The sequence below is a fragment of the Pelodiscus sinensis genome, chromosome 1 (genome assembly GCF_052426305.1).
Source record: "Pelodiscus sinensis isolate ZL-2025 chromosome 1, ASM5242630v1, whole genome shotgun sequence".
NCBI classification, from domain to species: Eukaryota; Metazoa; Chordata; order Testudines; family Trionychidae; genus Pelodiscus; species Pelodiscus sinensis.
Window position 1 is genome coordinate 137,137,266 of NC_143052.1, and position 26,081 is coordinate 137,163,346.

Genomic DNA, 26,081 nt, shown 5'->3' on the forward strand with positions numbered 1-26,081 from the left:
CCAAGAGTAAGGCTAGAGCTAACAAGGTCAATTCAGTCAGAGAGGATGAGGCCCACTTCTAGCAGCTGATGTGAAGGTGTGAACACCTAGTGCCACCCAAACTGCAATGCTTCCCCCAGTGTTCCCTGGAGAGTGCCACATACCACCTACCCCTCCCAAGCAGCTCTAAGAGCTGCTTGGACCATGTCACATGGCACCTCAGCCACCATGTAAAGGACTCAGGGCTCCAGACAATGCTGCTGCCACAGCAGTAGCAGCTGGAGCCTCATGCCCCTTTGAATCACTAAGCCCTGGAGCAGTTGCCCCTTTGTCCCCCATGTTAGGAAGCCTGTCTCTACCCATCCTGACTAATAGCTATGGATGGAACTGTCCTCCATGAACTTGTCTAATTGTTTAATCCAATTATATTTTTGACTTTCACAACATCCCCTGGCAATGAGCTCCACAGGTTGACTGTTAATTGTAAGAGGAAATACTTCACTGTGCTTGTTCTGCCTATTGATTTCATTGGGTGACCCCTGGTTCCTGTGTTTTATGAAGATGTAAATAACACTTCTTTATTGGCCTACTCCACACCACTCATGATTTTATACCTCTATGACATTCCTCCCAGCCATTGTTTTCCAAACTGAACTGTCCCAGGGTTTTTAATCTCTCCTCATATGGAAGCCGTCCCAGATCCCCAAGCATTTCTGTGGTCTTTTTCTGTACTTTTCCCAGTTCTAATAATACAGCTTTTCTGAGAAGTAGAGATGACCAGAATTGTACACAGAACATATGATGTGAACATACCAAGAATGTATATAGTAGAATTATATTTTCTGTTTTATATATACACCTTTCCTAATAGTTCACAAGCTCTCTATTTAAATCTTTCAGCTCCAGGCTATCAGCATCTTCTTGGTAGCAAAGTTCTCAGGGGTGTATACTAAATTACAGATATAGACTGAGACTGAAAAAAAAGAAGAAAACCCTCAGTAAGCAGTAGTGAGGAGAGTGAGAGATCTAAGAGTAGGTGTAAATGCTGGAAGAGTGGTGTACAAACTATGGGTGAGGAGGAGGGTATCACCCACTGAGAAGAAGAGGTTCTCTGGAAGGAGCACATAGAAACTAGCATCCCACAGAACATGCTGCCTTAATAGTGGGAGCAGAATGGGTATTGTGGAGTTGGCGCAGAATGAATAAAATAGTTCTCCCATGTCACAAACAACATGAATGCCCTGGCCAGCAGTTGCCACTCTCTAGCATCCAACTCTAAAAGCAGTACTGTCACCAATACCGGCACAGAAGTAAGGGATTACTTCAGATTATGTGTAATGGAGGTATGGAGGGGGGAGGCGTGGAGTGAGGCAACAAATTCCATATATGGTAAGTTTCTCTGTAAAGATCTGAGCTGGGAACAGAGTTGGGAACCACTAGAACAAGAGGAAGCCTCTTACATAGCTGGTTGGCAGGTTGAGGGCCTCTTCATGATCTTCCATTTCTGAAGGTGTTGTAGGATATCAGAAGGTGGCACCTCAGGAAATGGTGGAGCCCCTGGAAGAGAAAAATTAAACACAGCAAGTTAAAACTATCAGGGACAATGCTCTCCAGGTTCCAGAACCTACATGAGACCGACCAGAAAATGTACAAAGCCAACTTTCCTTTTCCCTCAGAGAAGTGCGAGGTGATAAGTCACGAAAGATTCACATCTGGTGGTTGGAGCAGGTAATAGTAACATCAGTAGCTAGATTAGGGTAGCCATTTGTCCAGAATCATTCTTTTAAGATCGCTATCCCAAACAAAATTATTTTTGGGGGAAGTCAGTGGATGTGCTATCCCTTGACTTTAGCTAGGCTTTTGATACGGTCTCCCACAATATTCTTGCCAGCAAGTTAAGGAAATGTGGATTGGATAAATGGACGATAAGATGGATAGAAAGCTGGCTGGAAGGTCGGGCCCAGTGGGTAGTGATCAACGGCTCGATGTCAGGATGGTGGTCGGTTTCTAGCGGAGTGCCCCAAGGTTCAGTTCTGGGACCGGTTTTGTTCAACATCTTTATTAATAACCTGGATGAGGGGATGGATTGCACCCTCAGCAAGTTTGCAGATGGCACTAAGCTAGGGGGAGAGGTAGATACGCTGGAGGGCAGGTATAGAGTCCAGAGTGACTTAGACAAATTGGAGGACTGGGCCACAAGAAATCTGATGAGGTTCAACAAGGACAAGGATAGAGTCCTGCACGTGGGAGAGAAGACTCCTAAGCATTATTACAGGCTGGGGACCACTGGCTAAGTAGCAGTTCTGTAAAAAAGGATCTGGGGATTACAGTGGATGAGAAGCTGGACATGAGTCAACAGTGTATCCTTGTAGTCAAGAATGCTAAGAGGAGCATTTCCAGCCGATCCAGAGATGTGATTATTCCTCTTTATTCGGCTCTGGTGAGGCCACATCGGGAGTATTGTGTCCAGTTCTGGGCCCCCAATTACAGGAAGGATGTGGATGCATTGGAGAAGGTCCAGCAGAGGGCAACCAAAATGATTAGGGGGCTGGAGCATATGACTGAGGAGAGGCTGAGGGAGTTGGGTCTATTTAATATGCAGAAGAGAAGCGTGAGGGGGGATTTGATAGCAGCCTTCAACTTCCTGAAGGGAGGTTCCAAAGAGGCTGGAGAAAGGCTGTTCACGGTAGTGACAGATGGCAGAACAAGGAAAAATGCTCTCAAGTTGTGGTGGGAGACGTCCAGGTTAAACTAGTTTCCGCTTGACAAAGCCCTGGCTGGGCTGATTTAATTGGGATTGGTTCTGCCTTGGGCAGGGGGCTGAACTTGATGGCCTTCTAAGGTCTCTTCCAGCTCTATGATTCTTTGTAACCACCCTAAGCCACAGCATGGCACTGTGCAGCATAAAAGGCCAGATGGAATGGGGGGAAAAGGTGAAGAATAAGGGTGACATACTGTGGTCATACACAAGAACTGCAACCTTTTAACACCACAAATTCTTTATTCTTTTTTGGCTTTTCTTATCTCACTAGCCAATTAGCCCGTCATAAGACGGGATTTTCAGGTCTCTCCTCCGTCGGTCTTCTCTCCTGAGCCTCCGGTCTCTCGCTCCGTCTCTCTCAGCTCTCCTCCTCCTACTGCCTCTCTCTCTCTGTCTCTCTTTTTCTCTTCTCCACCGCCTCCTGCCTCTTACTTGGGGGACCGCGGAGTCCAAACGGTCGCTTGCGCCATGTGCTCCCCCGTGGCGGCCTGGCTGAGCAGCGCAGAAGTCAGCAGAGCGCCACTGTGGAAGGTGAAAGGGGGCGGGGCAGTGACATACATGGCCAGGGGGCGGGGCTGTGTATGTCACTGACCCACCCCCCCTTTCCCTTCCGCCGCGGGGGAGTCCAAATGGCCCCTTGCGCTGCTAGCTCCCCCGGCAGCCCAGCTGAGTGACCCAGCAGGAGGGGAAGGGGGGGCGGTGACTTACATGGCCCCACCCCCTGGCTGTGTACGTCATCGCCCTGCCCCCTTCCCCTCCCTCTGTGGTGGCTCGGCTGAGTGTTGTGTGCTCAGCCGGGCCGTCATGGGGGAGGAGGGGTGGGGCTATGATGTACACGGCCAGGGGGCGTGGCTGTGTACGTCAGCATTACGGACTCACAGACACTGAGCTACTATATATATATGATATATCTACTCTACAGAGTTCCCCCCCCCCCAAAAAAAACCTTCAAATACATCCACATTGCAATCACGTTCTTTCAAAAGAAAATCAAAAGACCAGAGGGGTTTTTCCAGCATTGGCAATCCTAATTCCATGAGGAAGAAGCCTTTTTCCAAAAGAGCTCTTTCAAAAAAAGGCTTGTGTGGATGGGGAAGAAGGAGTTCTTTTGAAAAAAGAGGAAAGAGAAAAAAGCACAGGTGCCCTGGTAGCATCAGTGTGGATGCTATCTTTCAAAAAAGCAGATGGCTTTTTCAATGCGCTTTGGCAATGTGGATGCTCTCTTTCAGAAGTAGTTTTTTTGGAAGATCTCTTCTAGAAAAGCTTCTTCTGAAAGAAGCCTGCAGTCTACACATAGCCTCTTTCTTCCCATGTTTGTCAGGCCAGAAAAAGAGCCATGTTTTTTGATTTGCCATAAATTGCATCCTTATCTGGGGAATAAGAAGATAACTGTTTGAAAAGCCCTGCTAAAATGTGCTTATTATCAGAAATGGAAAATGTACGGATAGGATATCACAGAGTTAAAAGAACCTTTAATTTCTAGGACAATGTTTCTAGACTAAATAGTGGGGCTGGATTGCTCAGGAGTATTCAGGAATAGATACAGAGAGTAGCTGCAGAAAGATATTCTCATTTGAAGGCTATTCTGTTGTCTCTGTGAAGTGAGTTGTAGAGGTCTCAGAACAGTCCCTTAGCCAAGATAGGTGACCACATGACAATAAGACTTCATGGCCATTTCCCACACATGCTCGATGCTGACGTTGCATGTGATATCAACAGAATGTAGCCATACTACCAATGTAATTCAGGATCATAAGTCAAAATCTCCAACCTTGGGTACCTAAGGTCAGGCACCTGAATCCACATATATGTTCCTAAATAAGGGCATGTCTTCACTACAGGCTGGATCAAGGTGCAGTGATCGATCCAGCAGGGATTGATTTATCGTGTCTGGTATAGATGTGATAAATCAACCATCAAATGCTCTCCTGTCAACACCAAAACTAGACAAGTAAGTGCAGTTTACAGGAAACCCTAACCCTACGTCTCGGCTTGACATAGCCTGGCTGGGTTGTTTTAGATGGGATTGGTCCTGCCTAGAGCGGGGGGCTGGACTTGATGACCTTCTGGGGATTCTTCCAGTTCTATGATGAAGAGGTTACTCACCTTCGGTGCAGTAACGATGGTTCTTCGAGGTGTGTCCCCGTGGGTGCTCCACGTCTGGTGTTGGGCTGGTCCCGGCGCCGCGAATTGGAGCTTGCCATAGCTGTGATCGATCGGGTCACGCATGCGCGAGCAGTCTTCGCGCCGTTGAACAGCCACGCGCGACCCGGTCCCCGCCAGTTCCTCTCACCGCCATCTGAAAAAGATAATAGAACAAGATTCCGTAGCGGGGAGGAGGGCGGGTCGTGGAGCACCCACAGGGACACACCTCGAAGAACCATCGTTACTGCACCAAAGGTGAGTAACCTCTTCTTCTTCTTCGGGTAGTCCCCGTGGGTGCTCCACATCTGGTGACTCCGGAGCAGTAACCCACTAAACGTGGGCTACGGAATCACTAGTGTTGTGGTTTGGCAGCACTGCTGAGGCTAGTGCCGAATCAGAAGCCAAGCGCTGCACTATTGCGTAATGCTTTGAGAAAGTCGTGTTGGAAGACCATGTAGCAGCACGACATATGTCGCGTAATGGGACTCCTCTGACAAAGGCCGTTGACGTAGCCATTGCTCGCGTAGAATGGGCTCTAGGCTGTGATAAAAGCGGTTTCTTAGACCTGCTGTAGCAAGTAGTAATACAAGAGACGATGATCTTCGAGATACGTTGAGCAGATAGGGCTTGACCCTTCAAGTGTGGAAACAATCAGACGGTCCGTTTTCCTAAAACCACGGGTTCTATCTATGTAGAAAGCTAGTGCCCTACGGACTTCCAGCGTGTGCAAGAGAGCGTCCTGTCTTGACATGTGAGGTTTTGGGTAAAAGCATGGCAGAACTATCGGTTCATTGATGTGAAACTCAGTACAGACCTTCGGTAGAAAAGCTGGGTGTGATCTCAATGTTACAGCATCCTTAGAAAAAACTGTATATGGGGGTGATGACATCAGTGCTGCGAGCTCACTCACCCTACGTGCCGACGATATCGCAAGGAGAAAAAGTACTTTCATTGTGAGGTCTGGCAACAGAGCGGTTGCTAGAGGTTCAAACGGGGTTCTTGTTAGAACATCTAGGACCAAGTCAAGACTCCACGCAGGTGGCGGGGGCCTAACTGGTGGATTGAGGTTAATGAGGCCTTTAAAGAATCTTGCCACCATAGGGTGGGAAAAGACTGACTTCCCTTCGATGGGCCGATGGAAGGCCGCAATTGCCGCTGCATGAACTCTAAGCGATGATATGGATAGACCATTCGTCTGCAGCTGGAGAATATAATCCAGTATGACATTCAGTGGTGAAATAAAGGGGTCGAGGTCCTTAGGAGCGCACCAGCGGGTGAATCTCGACCATTTTGAGAGATAGGTCTTTCTAGTCGATTCTTTCCTGCTATAGAGCAAGATGCGCTTTACCTGGTCTGAGCAAAGCATCTCGGATGTGCTGAACCATCTATCATCCAGGCTGTCAGGTGAAGGGTGTCCAGCCTCGGATGGAGAAGGGAGCCGTTCTGTTGCGACAGTAGATCCGGTAGATGAGGGAATCGGTACAGTATCCGAGTCGAGAGCTGCAGGAGGGTCGAATACCACGGTTGTCTGGGCCAAGCTGGGGCTATGAGCAGTAGTCGTGCCTTGTCCATGACAACCTTCTCTAGTACCCTGGGAATGAGCACAACAGGAGGGAATGCATATAACCGTGATGTTCCCCAGTGAAGAAGAAACGCATCTCCCAGGGAGTGCGCGCCCACTCCCGCTCTGGAGCAGTAAGCTCTGCATTTCGCATTGGTCTTTGTGGCAAAGAGATCTATGTCCGGTTGACCCCAGCGGTGAAAAAGGGGCCGGAGGACATCCGTACGAATTACCCACTCGTGGTCCTGATAAAAATGTCTGCTTAGTGCATCCGCGATAGTGTTTTCTGCACCGGGTAAGTATGCAGCGACAAGAAAAATGTCGTTTCGAATGCACCAGTTCCACAGTCGAACTGCCTCTGCACAAAGGGATCTGGAGCGAGCACCGCCTTGTCTGTTCACATAATACATCGCTACGATGTTGTCTGTTAGAATCCTTGTCGTTGTGCCTTTTATGTGCCGCTTGAACCACCTGCATGCATGAAATACTGCCCGCAGCTCTAGGAGGTTGATGTGCAACAACATCTCTGCTGGGGACCAGCGGCCTTGAGCCTTTTCGGTACCCATGTGAGCGCCCCAGCCCATGAGAGACGCGTCCGTGGTTATCTCTCTTACGGGTTGCGGAGCGTGAAACGGAACCCCTAATAACATGTTGCTGGGGTTGACCCACCAGTGCAGGGACTGTTTGACCTGCATGGGGATCCCCACGGTTTTGCGAATGCTGTGTCTGAGGGGATTGTACATGGTGGCCAGCCAATGTTGTAGGCACCTTAAGTTTAATCTTGCGTGCCGCACGATGATCGTAGTAGCCGCCATATGACCCAGGAGCTGCAGGTATACGCGGACTGGTAGCATAGGGGACTGCAAAGTCGTTGTCACCAGGTCTTTTATGACCTGGAAACGCTCTACCGGCAAATGCACTCGCTCCTCGAGTGAGTTTAGCCAAGCTCCTATGAAGGTAAGGATCTGCGTCGGTTGCAGTCGGGATTTTTCTGTGTTTACAACGAGGCCGAGAGATTTGAATAGGACTAGAGTGACCGTCACCATGTGAGAGGTCTCCGCCTGAGTGCGACCCTTGAGCAGGCAATCGTCTAGGTAAGGAAAAATTGCGACTCCTATTCTGCGTAGGTGGGCCGCTACTACCGCTAGAGTCTTGGAGAACACCCTCGGTGCCGATATAAGGCCAAACGGAAGTACTTTGAATTGGAAGTGGTTGTTGCCTACCACAAAGCGGAGGAATCGTCTGTGTGCCACATGGATTGAGATGTGAAAATAAGCGTCCTGCAGATCTAGGACTGCGAACCAATCTCCTTTGTTTAGTGCCGGCATGATCTTGACCAGCGTGGTCATTTTGAAGCGCTGTTTGCGAATGAAGCAATTTAGACCTCTTAGGTCGAGGATTGGCCTCCAACCCCCTGACTTTTTGGGGACCAGGAAGTACCTGGAGTAGAACCCTTTTCCGCGAAACTCCTTCAGGACCTGTTCTATGGCACCTATGCTTAGAAGGTGAAGGATTTCTTCTCGAAGAACGGTCTCGTGGGATGGGTTCACGGTAAGAGCTAAGGTTGGGGGGGGAGTGGGGGGAACTGAAATGAATGGGATCGAGAGGCCTGATGTTATCAATTCTAGGACCCATCGGTCCGACGTGATGCTGGCCCGCTGATGTATGTATGGCTTCAGTCGATGGTTGAATGTGTTGGGAACACGCTTCTGTGTAATGACCACTGGAGGCATGTTCGAGTCCTTGGCATGGGAGTCAAACCTGCTGCCTAGGAGCAGGTCTGGGTGGTGGACGATTTTGTTGTTGTTGTTGGCATTTGCGTTGCGGGCGCTGTCGAAATTTAGGCTGTTCAGGTCCACGCTGCTGTTGCTTATATGAGGAATAGTCGTACCTCCTTTGAAATGGATAGTATCTCCTTTGTCTGAAGGGTGGCGTGTACATACCCAAAGTTCTGAGGGTAGTACGTGAGTCCTTCCCCGAGTGTAGAATTTCGTCGGTTGTGGAAGCGAACAGCTTTTGCTTATCGAAGGGCAAGTCCTCGACTTTGGTCTGTAACTCCCTAGGAGCTCCTGCCGACAACAACCATGAGGCTCTACGCATAGCGATGCCTGAAGCCATGGCTCGCGCTGCGGTGTCCGCTACGTCCGCGGCGATTTGAAGGGATGTTCTGCATGCCGCGAACCCTTCCTGAACTATCGCTTTCAGAAGAGGTTTCTTACTGTCTGGAAGGTGTTGCATGAGTTCAGGAAGCTTGGAATAGTTATCAAAATTATGGTTTGATAGGAGCGCAGCGTAATTAGCAATGCGGAGGAGTAAGGTTGAGGAAGAATAGACCTTACGTCCGAATGAATCCAACTTTTTAGAGTCCTTGTCCGGAAGGGAATTTCTAAATTGCGGAGTCTTTGCCTTATGGCGGACTGCATCGATGATCAACGAATTAGACTGGGGGTGATTAAAAAGAAAGTCCAGACCTTTTGATGGAACGAAATACTTTTTGTCCACTCTTTTGTTAGTAGGTGGCACTGATGTTGGCGTTTGCCAGATATCTTCGGCCACCTCCATAATGGCTTCATCTATCGGTAGGGCAATCCTCCGCTGTTGTTTCGGGTGCAAATTTTTGAACAGTTTATGCTGTTTTCCTTGGGTCTCAGTAATCTGCACCTCTTGGGATTGTGCTACCCGTCTAAAAAGATCTTGGAACTCTTTTAGATCATCAGGGGGTGACGTCTCGTCCGGAGTTATAGCTTTGACAGGCGAATATACTGAAGAATTAGCATTAGGAGACTTGTCTGGTTCTGACTCAGAAAGTTGTCCCTCCTCCAGGTCTGACTGCTGTGACCTGGGGGTCGGGGATCGTGGGGGTAATGCAGGCCTCCGCAAGGGCTGTTCCTGATGTCTAGAATGTGTGGAACATGGACTTATTGAACGACAGGAGCATGGTGACCTACAGCGAGATCGCGACCGACTACAGTGAGAAATTTCGTCATAATAACGGCTACGGTAATGCGAGGCATGACGAACAGAGTGTGAAGGTGACGAGTGTTTCGAGGATCTAGCGCTTCCGTGCCTGTCATAGTACGAATGCCGTGACGAGTATCTGGAAGGAGACCGAGACCTGGAGCGCCTATGGTGCGAACAACTACGTTCCCTATGGTAGTGATGATGAGAAGACGCACTGCGGTTATAATGCTTCCTATGACCCATATTGTGATCAGCATGAGTAGAGAGGTGAGGGGATGTCACCGGAGAGGGTGAGAGAGAGAACACCTGAACATCTGCCTTGAATGGTACCGTAGAAGCCTGAGGTGGTAGCTGATCCTGACAAGAGGTCTGCAGGGTTGCAGACTCAATGGAGTGTGATGAAGGAGGCATTTGATCCGTAGGCTGCACTCCCGGTGCGCACGGTGCTGAGGACAGCTCCCTGTGAGGAGAGCTGAGTGAGGAGGCTGGCGGGGTCGGCACCGGGAGCGTGGGTGCCGACAGAGCTGGCCCTTTAAGGGGCTCCTGCGGTGCCAGCTGTGGCCGCGGCTTTAACGTGCCGGGCGGCTTTTTTGCTGCCGGTGCGCGGGCTACCCTGGAACCAGAGGCACCCGGCTTTCCTCCTGCGCTGCCCCGCAGCTGCAGGGCTATTGGCAGGGACTTAGAAGGAGAGGCTCTCTTCCTCTTTGGGGAAGGTGCACTCGGGGAAGGAGCCCTCCGCTTTTGCAGAGTGGGGTCTGAGGCAGAGGATCCTGCCGAAGTAGAAGGCATCAATGCCTTGTCAAACAAAATTTCTTTTAGCCGCCTTTCCCGCTCCTTGCGGGCTCTAGAGGTAAGCTTGGCACAGTGCATGCACTTTTGGGGAATATGTGCCTCCCCAAGGCAGCGGACACATGCAGAGTGGCCATCCGAGAGCGGCATAGACTCTCTGCACACGGAGCATTTCTTGAAACCGGGGGAGCCCGGCATTTTAAAAGGCTGAGAGGGCTTGTCTTACGCCCCTCTCTGTGGCAGGTTGTTCTTCTGCTCCCGTTTCCTTATAGGTTTCAGTTTATTTTGTATTTCTATATTGTTTCAATTTATTATTTCTTCTTCTTTTTTTTTTTTTTTTTTTAAGTGAGCCAACGGGCTAAGGCTGCGACGAAAATGACCGGAGTCGCGGTCTAAACCGCCGGTTTAAGATTAATCATGCCCGGGTTATTTAATTTCTCGTTTCTTTAAAAAGCCAAGCAGTAATTACACTTTATTTTATATTCTTTCTTAGACTTCGCTGAGGTAAAGAGGAGATGAACAGAACTCCATCCGCGACCAGGGGCGGATGAGAGGAACTGGCGGGGACCGGGTCGCGCGCGGCTGTTCAAAGGCGCGAAGACTGCTCGCGCATGTGCGACCTGATCGATCACAGCTATGGCAAGCTCCGATTCGCGGCGCCGGGACCAGCCCGACACCAGACGTGGAGCACCCACGGGGACTACCCGAAGAAGAATCTATGATAAGGGGATGGTTGGATGAAATAACATGAACTTGGTAACTAATTGACCATTCATTATCAGTGGGAAATAGGTCAATGGAGGGATGATAGGAGTTACTATAGAGAACTTTCTACGTGTCTGGCTGGTGAGTCTTGCCCACATGCTCAGGGGTTAGCTGATAGTCATATTTGGGGTCGGGAAGGAATTTTCCTCCAGGGTAGACTGGCAGAGGCCCTGGAGGTTTTTCACCTTCCTCTGTAGCATGGGGCACAGATCACAGCTGGAGGATTCTCTGCATCTTGGGGCCTTCAAACTATTTGAAGGCTTCAATATCTGAGATATAGATGAGAGGATTATTCTAAGAGGGGTGGGTGAGATTCTGTGACCTGCATTGTGCAGGGGGTCAGACTAGATGATCATAATGGTCCCTTCTGACCTTAAAGTCTATGAGTCTATGAGTGAAGATACCTTGGTAAGCAGACATAAGTACACTGACTTCAGCTATGTTATTCACATAGTTAAATTTGTGTAACTTAAATCGACAGTCCACAGGTGTGTAGACAAGGACTGAGTGCAGAGGCGTAGTGAGGATATTCTGTGCCCAGGGACAAAGGCAAAATTTGCGTCCCATCCCGTCCTCCCCCCGATGCTGCTGCTGTCACTGCAGAGCGGGGTCCCAAACCTGGCGCATGGCTGAGCCCGACCGGGGAGCTTGTACTGTGTCTTCCCCTGCTCCCTCCAATTTGGGGCCAGGCCCCAACACACACAAACCCGCTGGCAGAGATGGAGGGTCAGACTGGGGGTGGAGAGGCACGGAAGAGGCTCCAGCCAGTGGTGGCATGCGGAGGAGGAGCAGGCGAACCAAAGAATGACAGGGGGTGGAGGAGGACTAAATTGGCGCACCCCTAACATAGCGCTGGGGGGCATCTGCCCCATCCCCTCTCGCTACACCACTGCCTGAGTGTCCTGATTTACCAAGGTAAATCCTAGTGAAAGAAAGTCCAAAAGGAGTAGTGAATGATGTACATCTTTGAAAAAAATCAAGCTGTTTATTTAAATGCCTACCTGTACACATTCACGTTTGAGGCTGTTAGCCTGAGCTATCCCTCAACATTCCCTCCTCTCCCTAGGATTGAGTTTTTTCTCCTTACCTAAGGTGATCATCTCATAGAGTAAGATTCCAAAGGACCATCTGCAAGAAAACATAATGTCAGTTTCACTGGCAGTTCTTATTCCCATTTTCAGCTTGAAAGCAATTGAAAAAAGCAAAATAGCAATTTGAACATATGATAAGCATGTGAGTGAGAACTGGGAAGTGAGCAAAGGGAGGAAAGGGTGAGCTACCAGGGGGGGCTCCATGCTGGAGGTGAAGGTGAGCCCTACAGTGGAGTTTGGATCTGGGGAACAGAACACAGTGTTCTCTGAGGAACAAAAAAGGGACAGGCATGGCTTGAAAGCCAGGTATTGTTTCACCCCAGAACAAACCGTACATGTCTCCCTTGATGCTGTGAGGTTTCATTCGTAGCCGCTCTGGTGCCTGCCACTTGAGTGGCACAGTCTTTGTGACACTGGTGCCATAGGTGTGGATTTCATAAGCTAGGCCCAGCCCACAGAGTTTGGCAGTGAAGTCAGACTGGATCAGGACATTTCTGGCTGCCACGTCACCATGTAACAGCTTCTTCTGCTGGAGAAAATCCTGACAAGTTGGAAAAAGAAGCAGCATTTCTGTAACTGAAATAAATTAACTGAATTTTTTGGTCCTTTGACCTCACCAATGATGTGTGTACCTCTGGCTATGTCTAGACAGCATTTCTGTTTCAGATATCAGAGGAAAAGCAAAATCCACATTTAAAAAAAAAAAGTCGAAAAAGCGGACACACTCTTTTACCATCCCTGTAAACCACATTTTATGAGAAATAAGGGATGTGTCAAAAGAGCACTTTTGACATTTGACGCCATGTAGACACACCAAATTTCGAAAAAGCCTCTTTCGAAAGTAAATTGGAAAAAGATACAAATTGTATACTACAAATTGCGTTTCTTTTTCCTATTTAACATTGCAGTGTAGACCTAGCCACAGTGATAGAATCATACAGTTGGAAGAGACCTCAGGAGTCATTGAATCCAACCATCTGCCAAAGCAGGACCAACCCCAACTAAATCATCCCAGCCAGGGCTTTACCAAGCCAGGACTTAAAAACCTCTAGGGATGGAGATTCTGCCACTTTCCTAGTTACCCATTCCAGTGCCTCACCACCCTCCTAGAGAAATAGTTTTTCCTAATGTCCAAACTAGGTCTCCCCCACTGTAACTTGAGACCATTGCTCCTTGTTCCGTTACTACTGAGAACAACCTCTATCCATCCTCTTTGGAACCCCCCTTCAGGAAGTTGAAGGCTGCTATCAAATTCCCCCTCACTCATCTCTTCTGCATAAATAAGCCCAAATCCCTCAGGGTATGTCTACACTACCCTCCTAATTCGAAATAGGAGGGTAATGTAGTCATACCGCAATTGCAAATGAAGCGCGGGATTTGAATTTCCCGGGCTTCATTTGCATAAAGCCGGCCGGCGCCATTTTTAAATGCCGGCAGTTCGAACCCTGTGCCGCGCGGCTACACGCGGCACGGAGTAGCTAGTTCGGATTAGGCTTCCTAATCCGAACTAGCTGTACTCCTCATTCCACGAGGAATGGTCCTGGTTAGCCTGATTGACAGGGCAGGCAGGCCAATGAGGGAGTGAGGAGGCTGGAGAGAGTACTGTCCTCTGTGTGAGCTGACCAATTTTCTTGGTCTCACTAAGTGGGGTCAAACTAAGAAGAGAGCATGTGCCTGAGCTGAGCTGGGAAGAGAGCCATGCTAGCCAGAGAGAGCTAGAGACACAGCTAGAGTAGATCCATACTGGGAGCAAAGCTGCAGTCAGAGCCAGAGCCACAGCACAGAGAGCAAATCCCAAGACACAGCTCAAAAGTAGATCCATGCTGGGAGGAGAGAGGGAGCCACAGAGCCAGAGGGCTCCAGAGAAGCAGCCCTGGAGCTGGAGGCAGCACAGCAGAGAGAAGAGCTGGGGCTGAATGGGGTGTGCAGCTGGGGAGATCGGGGAGACTCAGGGTACAAGGTCAATGGAGGGAGACTCCACCAGCCAAGAGGCCTTGCAGGCCACACTGGGGAGAAGGATCCTGCCATCCAGAGCAAGTGTCTGACCTGCAGCATCCCTCCAACATAATCAGGGCTTGGGACATACAAAAGACAGACTGAACTGTCCTGCCATTCCACGCCCATGTAGTGATCTGCTGGTTCTGTTTATCTTACTCTGTTGTATGTATCATTTGTGTGTGGAAAATTAGACACGTGGAGTGGGGAATACTTGGTGGCTACGTCTACACTGGCCCCTTTTCCGGAAGGGGCATGTAAATTTCACCAGTCGTAGTAGGGAAATGCGCGGGGGATTTAAATATCCCCCGCGGCATTTAAATAAAAATGTCCGCCGCTTTTTTCCGGCTTTTAAAAAAGCCGGAAAAGAGCGTCTACACTGGCCCCGATCCTCCGGAAAAAGCGCCCTTTTCCGGAGACTCTTATTCTAAGAGCCTCCGGAAAAGGGCGCTTTTTCCGGAGGATCGGGGCCAGTGTAGACGCTCTTTTCCGGCTTTTTTAAAAGCCGGAAAAAAGCGGCGGACATTTTTATTTAAATGCCGCGGGGGATATTTAAATCCCCCGCGCATTTCCCTACTACGACTCGTGAAATTTACATGCCCCTTCCGGAAAAGGGGCCAGTGTAGACGTAGCCCCCGAGTTTCAAATGTATGCATGGGAGACATGGAGGGTGTTACCTGCAACTTCTAGATGAGCCACTGTTAAACAATCTTTTGTCCTTAAGTCTGAGCAGTGGTAGGTAGGGAGTGGCCTCAACTCTTTAACAAAAGGAATAGGAAAAGAGAGGCCTGGGTCTTTTTGGCTGGGCTGCACCTGAAGGAAGGAACCAGGAACCCCAGGGGGGGAAGACAGCCCTGGTTTAGAGTGGCAGCTGGAAAAGAGGATTTAGGGTGAGTTTGATTAAGTTTGTACTGAGGTTTCAATGTAGAATTAGTCAAGCGGTTTTGTTTCTTTTGATTAGTAACCTACTAGGCTCTGCCTACTTTCACTTATTACTACTTAAATCCTACTGCTTCAACTTAATAAAACCATTTTTATTTTCTATCAAACCCAGTGTAAGCGATTATCAGAGGGGTAGCAGTGTTAGTCTGAATCTGAAAAAGTGGCGAGGAATCCTGTGGCACATTAGGGTATATCTACACTACAAAGTTAATTCGAACTAACGGATGTTAGTTCGAATTAACTTTCATAGGCGCTACACTAGCGCTCCGCTAGTTTGAACTTAATTCGAACTAGCGGAGCGCTTAGTTCGAACTAGGTAAACCTCATTTTACGAGGATTAAGCCTAGTTCGAACTAGCTAGTTCGAATTAAGGGGTGTGTAGCCCCTTAATTCGATCTAGTGGGAGGCTAGCTCTCCCCAGGTTTCCCTGGTGGCCACTCTAGCCAACACCAGGGAAACTCATCTGCCCCCCTCCCGGCCCCGGACCCCTTAAAGGGGCACGGGCTGGCTACGGTGCCCGTGCCAGGTGCAAGCCTGCCAGCACCCAGCCAGCAGACCCTGTACCTGGCACGGATCGAGCCACCCACCCGATGCCCCCCAGCCCTCCCCCTCTTCCCAGGACCAGGCTAGCGGCTCCCGGGAGCTTGCCCGGGAGCGCAAGAGGCGGGCACCCGCCTGGGCTAGTGCAGACATCGTGGACCTCGTCCGCAATCTCCGCACTAGGCACAGGAAAGCGGCCGGCTAGGGCAGGAGAGCTGCCAGCCTGGCCACCAAGGAGCAGGTGTGCAAGAGAATCAAGGAGGTCCACTGAGACCCCCGACCCTGAGCCCTGAGCTTACAATGGCCGTACTGGGTCAGACCAAAGGTGCATCTAGCCCAGTAGCCTGTCTGCCGACAGCGGCCGACCCTAGGGACCCTGGAGGGGATGGACCGAAGACAGTGACCAAGCCATTTGTCTCGTTCCATCTCTCTCCAGCCTTCCACAAACCTTGGGCAGGGACACCACTCCTACCCCCTGGCTAATACCACTCCATGGACCCAACCTCCATGACTTGATCTCACTTCTCTTTAAACTCTATTCTAGTTCTAGCCTTCACAGCCTCCTGCAGCAAGGAGTTCCACAGGTTGATTCTTTGCATTGTGAAGAAGAACTTTCTGTTACTAGTTTGAAGCCTGCTACCCATTCCTTTCCTTTGGTGTCCCCTAGTCCTTCTTTATGGGAACTAATGAAGAACTTTTCTGTATGCACCCTCTCCGCCCAACTCCTGCTTTTAGAGACCTCTATCCTGTCCCCCCTCCATCTCCTCTTTTCTAAGCTGAAAAGTACCAGTCTCTTTAGCCTCTCTTCATATGGGACCTGTTCCCAATCCCTGATCATTTTAGTTGCCCTCCCCTCTCCTAGCCTCTCTCTTCCCCTCTCTCACCTCCTTTTCCCAGTCTCCCCCAGTTTTGTTCAATAAAGACAGATTCCATTTTGGAAGACACGTTATCTTTATTTTGTACATCAAGAAGAGGGGCTAGGGAAGGGTAAGTGGAAGGAGGTGAGGGAGGAATGGGGCACAAGCCCCCGATAGGGAGGACTGGGCTGGCTCTGCGGGCTTCTGGGGGTGGAAGCTCTCCTGCAGCCCCCCAAGTGCCCCCTCTCCCCAGATGGCAGCCTGCGGCAAGTGCAGCCGGGCTGATGGCCAAGTGGTGTGATGTGCTCAGTGTGGGTAGTCCGGGCAATCCAAGCCAGGACTGCTTTGCAAGCGGGGCACCCCTGAGAACTGTCTGTCCTGGGTGGGGGTCGGGACCCTTTAAGCACAGCCCTCGGCTAGCCTGAGACAGCATCTTCACGCTCTAAGTCCTCCTGTGATGCCCTGCCGGCACTGCTTCCGGCCATCCTTAACCCCGGTTCAGGGTCCACTTAATGTGGACATGATAGTTCGAATTAGCAAAACGCTAATTCGAACTAGTTTTTTAGTCTGGATCCGTTAGTTCGAATTAGCTTAGTTCGAATTAACTAATTCGAACTAAGTCAGTTCGAATTAATGTTGTAGTGTAGACGTACCCTTATAGACTAACTGAAGTGTAGGAGCATAAGCTTTCGTGAGCAAAGACCCACTTCGTCAGATGCAGGTAAGCAATTGTTACCTGGGGGCAAGCAGCGTGCACATTCCCCCTTTCATTGCTAAAGAGGGTTTACCTAATTCCTCGGGGTTTGATCCCATATGGGGAGTGCTATACCCAGGAGGCTGGGCTCTAAACTGCACTCTCCTTAGACCTGAGGAGGTTCAGTGTCTGTGCTGCTTCTCAGTGGGGGCAGGGATCTTAGCTTGGGGCCTTGGCTGGAGGAGACCAGGGAGCTGGCCCAGCAGGACTGGGCGGTGAGGAGTCCCAGAGAGCAGGAAGGCGAGTGGCAGTGGCCAGGTCAGCACCCCGAGAGGCACCCCCAAGAGGTCATTTGTGACCTCACCCCGTCACAGTAATTGTTGTTTAATAAATTGTATTTGCTTTGAACGAGATGTAATCATCAGTGGATCGGGGGAGGGGGGATTCCATGTGAAGAGAGCACCCCAGAATGGGGACACCCAGCCCCTTCCTTACATGACCATAACAAGGTTAGGGATCAACCCTTCCAGAATCCTAGCCTCAACCTTGCTGGGTTTACAAGGACTCTGCCACAGAGGAGGGTGGAAGGGGAGCCCTCGGGATCAAGGAAGTCTCTGGGTAAAGGAAGTGGGAGCAGAGACTTAAATCCTTTCACTAGCACATTTTACCAGGGTAGTGTAGAAGCCAGAAAAGTTCCCCACAATAGCAGGACCATTCCCCCGCTTACATAATTGGTGTCACAAACAGGATCCTATCCACAGGGTCCATCCTGTTGTTTTACTGGTTGAGTTCCTGTAGCACTGTCCAGGCCTGGTCCAGAACCCTACCAAGGTTAGAAATGAAGGACTATGGACTCAGCTTGCTGATTTGCAGTGCAGATTATCAGTCCAAGCTGAGACATTGCAACAAGCTAGAGCTGAACAGAGAGAAGTCTTATCACTGGCCACGGCAGTGATAGACCAACAGGCAGCAGAAGCTAAGAAACCTCCTGCTATTTATGTCCCTCAGGAGCAGAAGATCACAGAGTTTGGTGGATTTCCGGTTAAGCCAGGAGACATTATGGTACATGAGTGGGTGAAGTCTGTGTGTGCTAAGAGTATGTGAAGAAGATCATGTAGACTTCAGAGAAGAGCACCTCAAGGGCCAAGCCAAGCCACAGTAACGTTCATGGCAACGACAGATAGGAAAGACATAGACAAGATATTTGAAGTCCTCCTACAAGTTTGTGGAGATTAGGTACCTATTGGAATCCAATGAAAGGAGTTCTTTGTGTGAAAGCAGGAGGCAGAGCAGGGGAAGCTCTGGACAGGCAATCTCCTAGGCTCAGAACCAAGGTTAGGAAGGCTGAAGAGAGGCAGTCAGGGTAGGCCCTCCTTACCAATGATAAGTGGCCACTGCAGACCAGGTGAAACTGTACAGGCAGATGGCTGTTCACCAGTGCAGCTCAGGCACATGCTCTCTCCTTAGCTCTGCCCCACTCAGCCAGGAAATTTCAGCTCATATGGAGGACAAGACTCTCCCCAGCTTCCTCACTCCTTCATTGGCCTGCCTTCCCTGTCAATCAGGCTAACTGGCTAAGCCAGCAACCTGCCTCGTGTGTGACCTACCTTTCCTACCTCCCTGTAGCATGACTGGTGAAACAAGGTACCAGGCAATTGAAGTCAGGACCTCTAGCCTGGATACCCCACCAGCCAGTGTGTGGAAAGGGGGGGGCAGCTCGGCTCTTCTTTAAAAAGAGAGTGGGGGAGTATTGGGATATGTAAAAATTAATAGCGGTCTGGGATGGCGGTAAGGGGTCCAGCCACAGCAGGCATTGCTCTTTAAGCATATTTCTCCCCTTTGACCTTGTAGCCTAGAAAAATAGTTACACAGAACACTGTCTTGTTTTGACTTATTACTTGCTCTGTAAAAACGTTTTCAGGGTCAGAGTTCTTTCCTCTTCCTGTAAGCTGGGGCGCATCTACACAGCAGGCCTTAACTGGAAATAAGCTACACAAATTGAGCTACGTCAACTGTGTAGCTTATTTCGAAATAGCTTATTTTGAAATTGGGAGCATCTACACAGCACTTATTTCGAAATAGAGGACTCTTCATCCAACTTCCCTTACTCCCTTGTTCAACGAGGGTTACAGGAGTCGGAGTAAGAAGCCCTCCAGCTTTACAGTATTTCAACATTATTTCAACATAACTGCCTGCTGTATAGACGCAGAATAAGTTATTTCAAAATAATGGTGCTGTGTAGACATACCCCAGCTGATTAAGACAGTATGTAATGCTGATTCAACTAAAAACCAGTAAACAACAAACAGGGGCCGATATCATTGTATTCATCACCTGACTGTTAATATTCACTGTATGGGAGTTAACATTACTAAATAAGGTTAGGGAAAGTCAAAATAACCATGTGAATTAACATACTAAAATGATTAAAAGGGTGTAAATGGTGCCAAATTGTTGCCACTCGGAATGTTGTGTTAATTATCTGAGATAAATGTTCATGAGCAATAAAGCAGTCCATTACTCCATTGGCCCCTGGGTCGCCTGTTTCTTCTCTAACAATAGCAGAAGACACCTCTGCTCAAAAGAACTTAGTGTAAATAAGAAAGTATGACAGTATTATCTGCATGTTATAGACACAGGACTGAGACATACCTAAGTGACTTGCCTAAATTGGTGACAAAGCTGACCATTAAACACTGATGTTTGAGTATTAGTCCAGTACCTTAACCACAATACCACCCTTCTTCCATTTTTATCTCTGCTATTTCTTGGGAACTCCTATTTTTAAATTACCATTTTTCTAATGAAAGGTCAGCTGGTGCTACTACAGCAGGTAAACAACAGAGATTCTTGAATGAATGTAATTCTTTGTCTGTTTCAAGGATTAATAGAACCAGCAGTAACAGTCTTATCAGATTTAGGAAAATCTAAAACCTTTTGCTTCCTGTTTAAATTTAGCACATGATTTTTAACGGATCTAAATTTAAAAGAATAAAGTTTCCCCAGATTGACCCCTGATGTTAGAAGGGGGTGGGGGTTCTCTTTCATGGTCTCTCCTACCAGGATAAATAAATAAAAATGAAAATATATAAATACAGCTATCAGACTTACCAAAGCAGCTGCAACCTGCTGTCCGATCTTGTATACCTGTCTCTCTGTGAGGTCATATGGGATATTATCCATGGTCATTACATCCTAGAGAAAAAAAAGTAGAAAGTACATCAAACAAATGCTACAGGAGAGGAAAAAAGGCAGAAAGCTGTTTCATATGAATGAAATTCTAGTTTTAGCAAATGGCACAATATACATCTAACCCTTCCATCCTACTACAAGCATCACTCTCCTTATGCACCCCACATGGCAAATCATCATTACTGGCCCCGCTTGAGATTGTTATTCTTCATAATCATTGATAATGCTCAAATGCAAACCTGGAAGAGGTAAAGAAGTGAGTAGTTAAGCAGTTGATGAGTAGATGCAGATATATCAGAGGTGCTGAGTCAGAGAAGTGGATGACTGGTAGGGTAGGTAAGTAATGTGGTGGGGATAGCAGAGGTAAGTGGGAAGGAGGGAAATGTGACAGGAAGGGAATGACTAGATTGAAATATACATACAAAAGCAAGAGTGATATTGGGAATTGACAGATAATTAGAGAAGCCTGGATTAGAGAAGCCTGAATTAAAAGAAACACAAATGATGTAGCTATCTTCTTAAATAGATGTATGTAAGAGACACGGGCAGAGGTGGAGGATAGACACGATAACTGGTCTAGCACTCACTTCCTCAGACTTACCTTGCGGCAGGTCCACAAGAAGTTCAGAAGGTCTCCTTGGGACACATCTTCCAGGATCATATAAAGGGGGAGCTGGGCTATACAACATCCCGTAAGTTCAATCACAGTATCATGATGGCCAAGGGACTGATGAAACTTTATCATTCCCAGGAAACCCTTCACCTCACTGGGCCCAGCATTGTCTGAAAGTACCAGAGAAAATTATAGTATACCAGGGAGCAAAGAAGAGCAAAGACCCTATTCAACTTTCTCAACATAGAATTACAGAACTAGAAGGGACCTTAAAAGGTTATCTACTCCAGTCCCCTGCACTCATGGCAAGACTAAGCTTTATTTAGAACATGTAGTGCAACCTCCTTTAACGTGCATATACTGCTTGCAACTAAACCCTGCTAAGAACAAATTTACCCATGGCTAGCTGACATGGCAATGAACACGTGCTTGTCTAGAGTGAATGCAAAATCATGGTCAAAATTTTGTCATCTCACATTTTTCCAGACATGCTCAAATGTGATCAAATTTTGAAGTGAAGACAAGACCTTAGAGAGAGACTGAGACATACAAACCTAGAGATAAATCACTGAGGGGACACATTCAAAAGAGAAGTGCAGCTCAGAGCAGAGAAAGGGGCAACCCCTTGTGCAACTGACAGGAAAGAAAACAGGGACTCAGCTAGAGAATGGGGAAGGAATGTCTAGTAGATACACACAAGTGGGTAACAGAAGTGTACATAAATGGGCACTCCTGCCTCCTGTGTTACCCTGTAAGGCTTTCAGAATGACTGTCTTAGTCTTCCCAGGGTTCCCAGTCTTCATTTCTGCTCTGTAGATGCCCCCAAAACTGCCATTGTGTATCAGCTCCAAAGACCCTGGTGTGAGTCTGTCCCGTGGTATCTCCAGCTCCTTCAGAGTCAAGGCTGCAGATCTTAGTAGACTTTCCACAGTTGTGTCACTAAGTTGGATGTAGGGGTTCCCTGATTCACTCAGTTCCTGCTGATTCTTGTCCTTTGCTGGCAGTGGGGCAACAGCTGCTTACAAAAATAAAAGTCACATATTTGCATGGGGGGGCGGGGTGTAAATTTTCCTCTTTTACATTTTGCCACTGGCCATGAACTGTTCTCTTTGCTCTATTTCAGTTTTCAGAATCATGTCTGGGAAATTTTATTTAGTGTCTGCTAAGCCAGTCTCCAAGGAAGCAAAGGACTTTGCTTTCCCAAGATTCCCAACCTCATGTGACAGAGCCAGGAGAAACAAGGCTTCAAATCTATGATGTACAGTATGTAACAACAAAACTTTAGTTTTCTGGCTACTGCATCTTTACATGTCTAAGAAGTTTGCTTTTGTGTAGATACATCAGCCATTTTGTTTTCAGAATTGCTGTAGATTGTTAGAGAGAAGGGACATTCACAGTGTCCTTACAGACTTTCCTTTTGTTCTTTCTTAATTCCCCTCAATATATACCAATTAATAAATACTGATTCAATTTAGACCAGAAGTACTTGGTCTGCTCTTGTTCTGAGGTTTTTGCTTCAGCCATTTTGCAATGCATCCCAAACCCTCCTGGGAATTGGCTATTATAAATCTGGGGATCAATTCTGTGAGATTCACAGTATGTATGTGACAACCAAGCCAGGCTCACAGTGTTCCTAGCTATAGGACACCATGACTGGGAACTGAACCTAGGTCCACTGCAGTGCAGAGCATTAACCTCCAGATGTCACTGTGCCCAGCCTACATTTGCCCTGCGGGAAGTGAGACTGCAGCTTGAAACCAGTACCATGCAGGTCAATATAAAGAGATAACTAATAGGCTCTGGTCCAGGGTTGCCAACTGTCTGTAAATTCATAGACAGGCCATAAAATGAGGAGCTAAAATTAGACCTGTCTGTAAAATCCATGAAAACATTTAGGCTACGTATAGACTACTTCCTTTTTTCGATAAAAGAATGTAAATTAGGGACGTTGATATTGCAAATGAAGCCAGGATTTGAATTTCCCGCACTTCATTTGCATAATGGCAGCTGCTGCTTTTTTTCTGAAATGGGGCTTTTTCGAAAAAAAATTAGCAGTTTAGACGAGACATTTTAGGCAGAAATGGCCCATTTTGAAAGATCCTTTACTCCTCAAAAAAGTCTCAGGGGGTAGCCATATTTGTAATTTTAAAAACAATGAGTAGTCCTTTGGCACCATAGAGACTAACAAAAATATATATAGTATATATGGTATCATGAGCTTTTGTGGGCAAAACCCACTTCTTCAGATTTGAAGTGAAGGATATAGTGTAGACAGGTCTCAAGTGATTTACCACTATGCCATCTAATTTTACTCAGAGCATGATTAGGTGACATGGTGGTCTAAGTACCTGAGTCCCCTCTATAACCTGCACCACTGATGGAACTATACCAGTGGTGAACTAGAGTTCCCAATTTTCCTAATGTAAACTAGGCCACTGAATACTAGACTCAGACTTTTCAATTCTTCTAATCTCTGACAGCTCTTGGGGTGGTATTAAGAGATTTGCAATTGAACCCAGCTCTCACCCCTTTGTTACCTTGGGATCTGGGCAGCTGTTGTTGCTTTGACCTCCAGCTTTGATAGCGAAGCCAAAGGATCACACCTAACAAGATAACAAAGACACCCACTAGGAAGACAGGGATGATGATCACTTCAGTCTGGTGTTCACGCACAACTGTCCATGGAAAGAGAAAATGGGAAACAAAGAGTAACTAATTGTTCAGTGAAATCACAGTGTGTACAACACTCCCATACTGAGCAGTCTGTACAGCACCATAGCAATAATCCATTCTAGTAACTTTCAACACAAAGGATCCATCTATCTATGCTGTGCTCACTGCAGTAGTCTCTAAGCACTTTATCAACTATCAGCCTGATTTTCAGAGGCACTGACTATTTAAGACTCCCACTGAAGTCAATAGGAATTCTTCACCTCTGAATATCAGGCTACTTCTTTAGGTGCCTTCTTTAGGTATCCTGGAGTCTCCCCACCCCATACCACAGTTTGGGTTTCTTGCTTCCTCTGACACCCCAATTCCTTCTGCTACTTGGGGCATACAAGAGTCTCTCTCAAAAACCAACAATATGCACATATGTACACCTTTCCCCCTCTCCAGGGGCAGGGAAGACCAAAATAAAAAAGGGAAATACAAGAAATTCAGTCTCATGGGCAGATCTTGGTCCCAGCTTGCCTGCAGGCACTTTAGTGTCATGATCAGGGTTAGAGTCCTTCCCTACATCACCCCTTCTTGCTTTTTTGGTAGACACCCACTCTGTACCTGGTACAGAGATAGTTGGGATAGCAGGGTCAATAAATGCCTTCCTCTTCACTATCCTTGTAATCTTAGTGCTGTCTTAGGCAAAATAATCTTCCCCAGTTACCAACCCTTGGACTAGAATTCCCTTCTAAAGCTTTCTCCTCCAGGCAGAGCAAATCTTGCTGATGTGTGGATGAGTTCAGAAGAGTTTATTATCATCTTCCTCACCAGAGTGAAGTCATGACCCCCTCCCACTACCACATATTGTATATGAAGACTGAAAGTGTAAGGCAGTGCCTACAATTGGGGATCATTTAGCTGCCTCAGAGGTGGACCCTGGCAGTCATTCTATGTCAAAAATGCTGCACAATAAGGTAATTAAGATGAATTGAATAATTTCTCCCATTAGCATACTAGGGGTGTCTATTATGGAGGAAGTGTAAATTAAATGGTTTGGAACTTAGCTAGATTGGGTCTTGGGTCACAACCCTATGGGATCCTGCCATTCTCATATAAGATGATAAGTACCTTCAACTCCAAATAAAATTAAGAGAGACTGATGAGGCTTGGCACATGTTAAGGCTGTTCCCCATTCTGACACTCCAAGTGCAGAGGCCCATGAGAGACCTTAAAATACCCTGCCTCTATTGGCTTCTGTTTTAAAAACTCCAAGGTCACAGATTCCCTGACCTTGGGAGATGACTTGGTGATAGCAGCCTTAAAAAAAAAAAAAAAAAGTCTTTCTTCTTGAATTCAGGAAGAAAGCACTTGGGAACTGCTTCCAGGGGGGTATCCCAAGCTCTTTTACTGCCAGAGAGCTTGAAAAAAAGAAAACAAATTGTGATCTTCAATAGCTGACCTCTCAGTCTTAGGCATGCACACACAGATCTCCTATTACATTCCAGAACAGAAGAATCAGATCATAGCCTTAAAAAGGTGATTTTATTAACAAAACAAAGAGATATACTTGGTAAACATTTGCTTGCTAGCTGTTATAGAGCAACTGAGAAAACAGATTAAAGCACAGAGAATTGTTTCCCTGGGATTCAGCTTAGTTACAATGTAAAGGGAGGCATATGGACTGAGCACAGAAAAGCTTAACCAAACAACAAAACAAAGAAAATAACCTGACTGTATCTAACTAAACATTTCCTATCTACTCGCATATTTGTACTTCAAGGTTCAGTTCATTTCTATGCCCGGATATTTCTTTTTTTAGATGTGGTATTTCTGCCTGGTTCAATTTATGTTTCCACTCCCAGATCCTTTTTTAAACTCACACAAAGGAAACCAGCAAGCAAGGTTAATTTCAATTCAAATCTCAACATCTGCTTCCATTGGCTCTCCTGGTCCCCTGCCAACACCTCAGAGCTACCTGAGTTTAATCCTTTAGTCACCAGATGCTGGGATGCCCAGAAAAGGACAACACTTCTATCTATCATAACACGTAACAATCTTGGTCCCTTTAGAAGTACCATAGGATCTTTAAAGACCACATGTGGTCTTGACCAAGAGATAATTTCCCCTAACCTCCTGCAAACGCATTGAGTTCAGTAGTATTCAGAAGGAAGAGACTCCCCTAATAAGTCACAAACAGCATTTCTTGCAGCATCTGGATTTCTGTTGGTAGTCTATGTCTGCCTATCTACCGTACCTCCAAAAAATCCTTCCCCATTTTTTCTAGGTACTGATCTACCTAACTGTTCCATCAAAGGCTGTCCTAAGCCCAACCCTGCTTAAAGCAGAACAGATAAGACTACAGCAGCAGGGGCATCAGAGTGAGAATGCTTGTGTGTTGCTTATTGCTAATACTCTAGTAGCACTGGTATGAGTATACTGATTTGGGCTGACTCAGAGCTCTGATGACAATAATTTCAGCCCCTATTGGAATTAACATACCAGTCTCTTAACCCTGATCAGAGTGTTTTATCGTTTTTC

General features: G+C 47.4%; 1 protein-coding gene across 1 annotated transcript in view; it reads right to left on the reverse strand.

Annotated features, from left to right (window-relative positions):
- Positions 1-26,081, reverse strand: part of STYK1 (STY kinase 1) — a 70,153-nt gene that overhangs the window by 12,240 nt on the left and 31,832 nt on the right. Inside the window, exons 3-9 of the mRNA XM_075902842.2 lie at positions 23,423-23,560; positions 21,634-21,900; positions 20,874-21,055; positions 20,192-20,275; positions 12,388-12,593; positions 12,049-12,089; positions 1,440-1,536 (exon numbers count right to left, since the gene is read on the reverse strand). Of these exons, the coding sequence (XP_075758957.1) occupies positions 1,440-1,536; positions 12,049-12,089; positions 12,388-12,593; positions 20,192-20,275; positions 20,874-21,055; positions 21,634-21,900; positions 23,423-23,560 (1,015 nt within the window). The remainder of the gene's footprint in view (positions 1-1,439; positions 1,537-12,048; positions 12,090-12,387; positions 12,594-20,191; positions 20,276-20,873; positions 21,056-21,633; positions 21,901-23,422; positions 23,561-26,081) is intronic.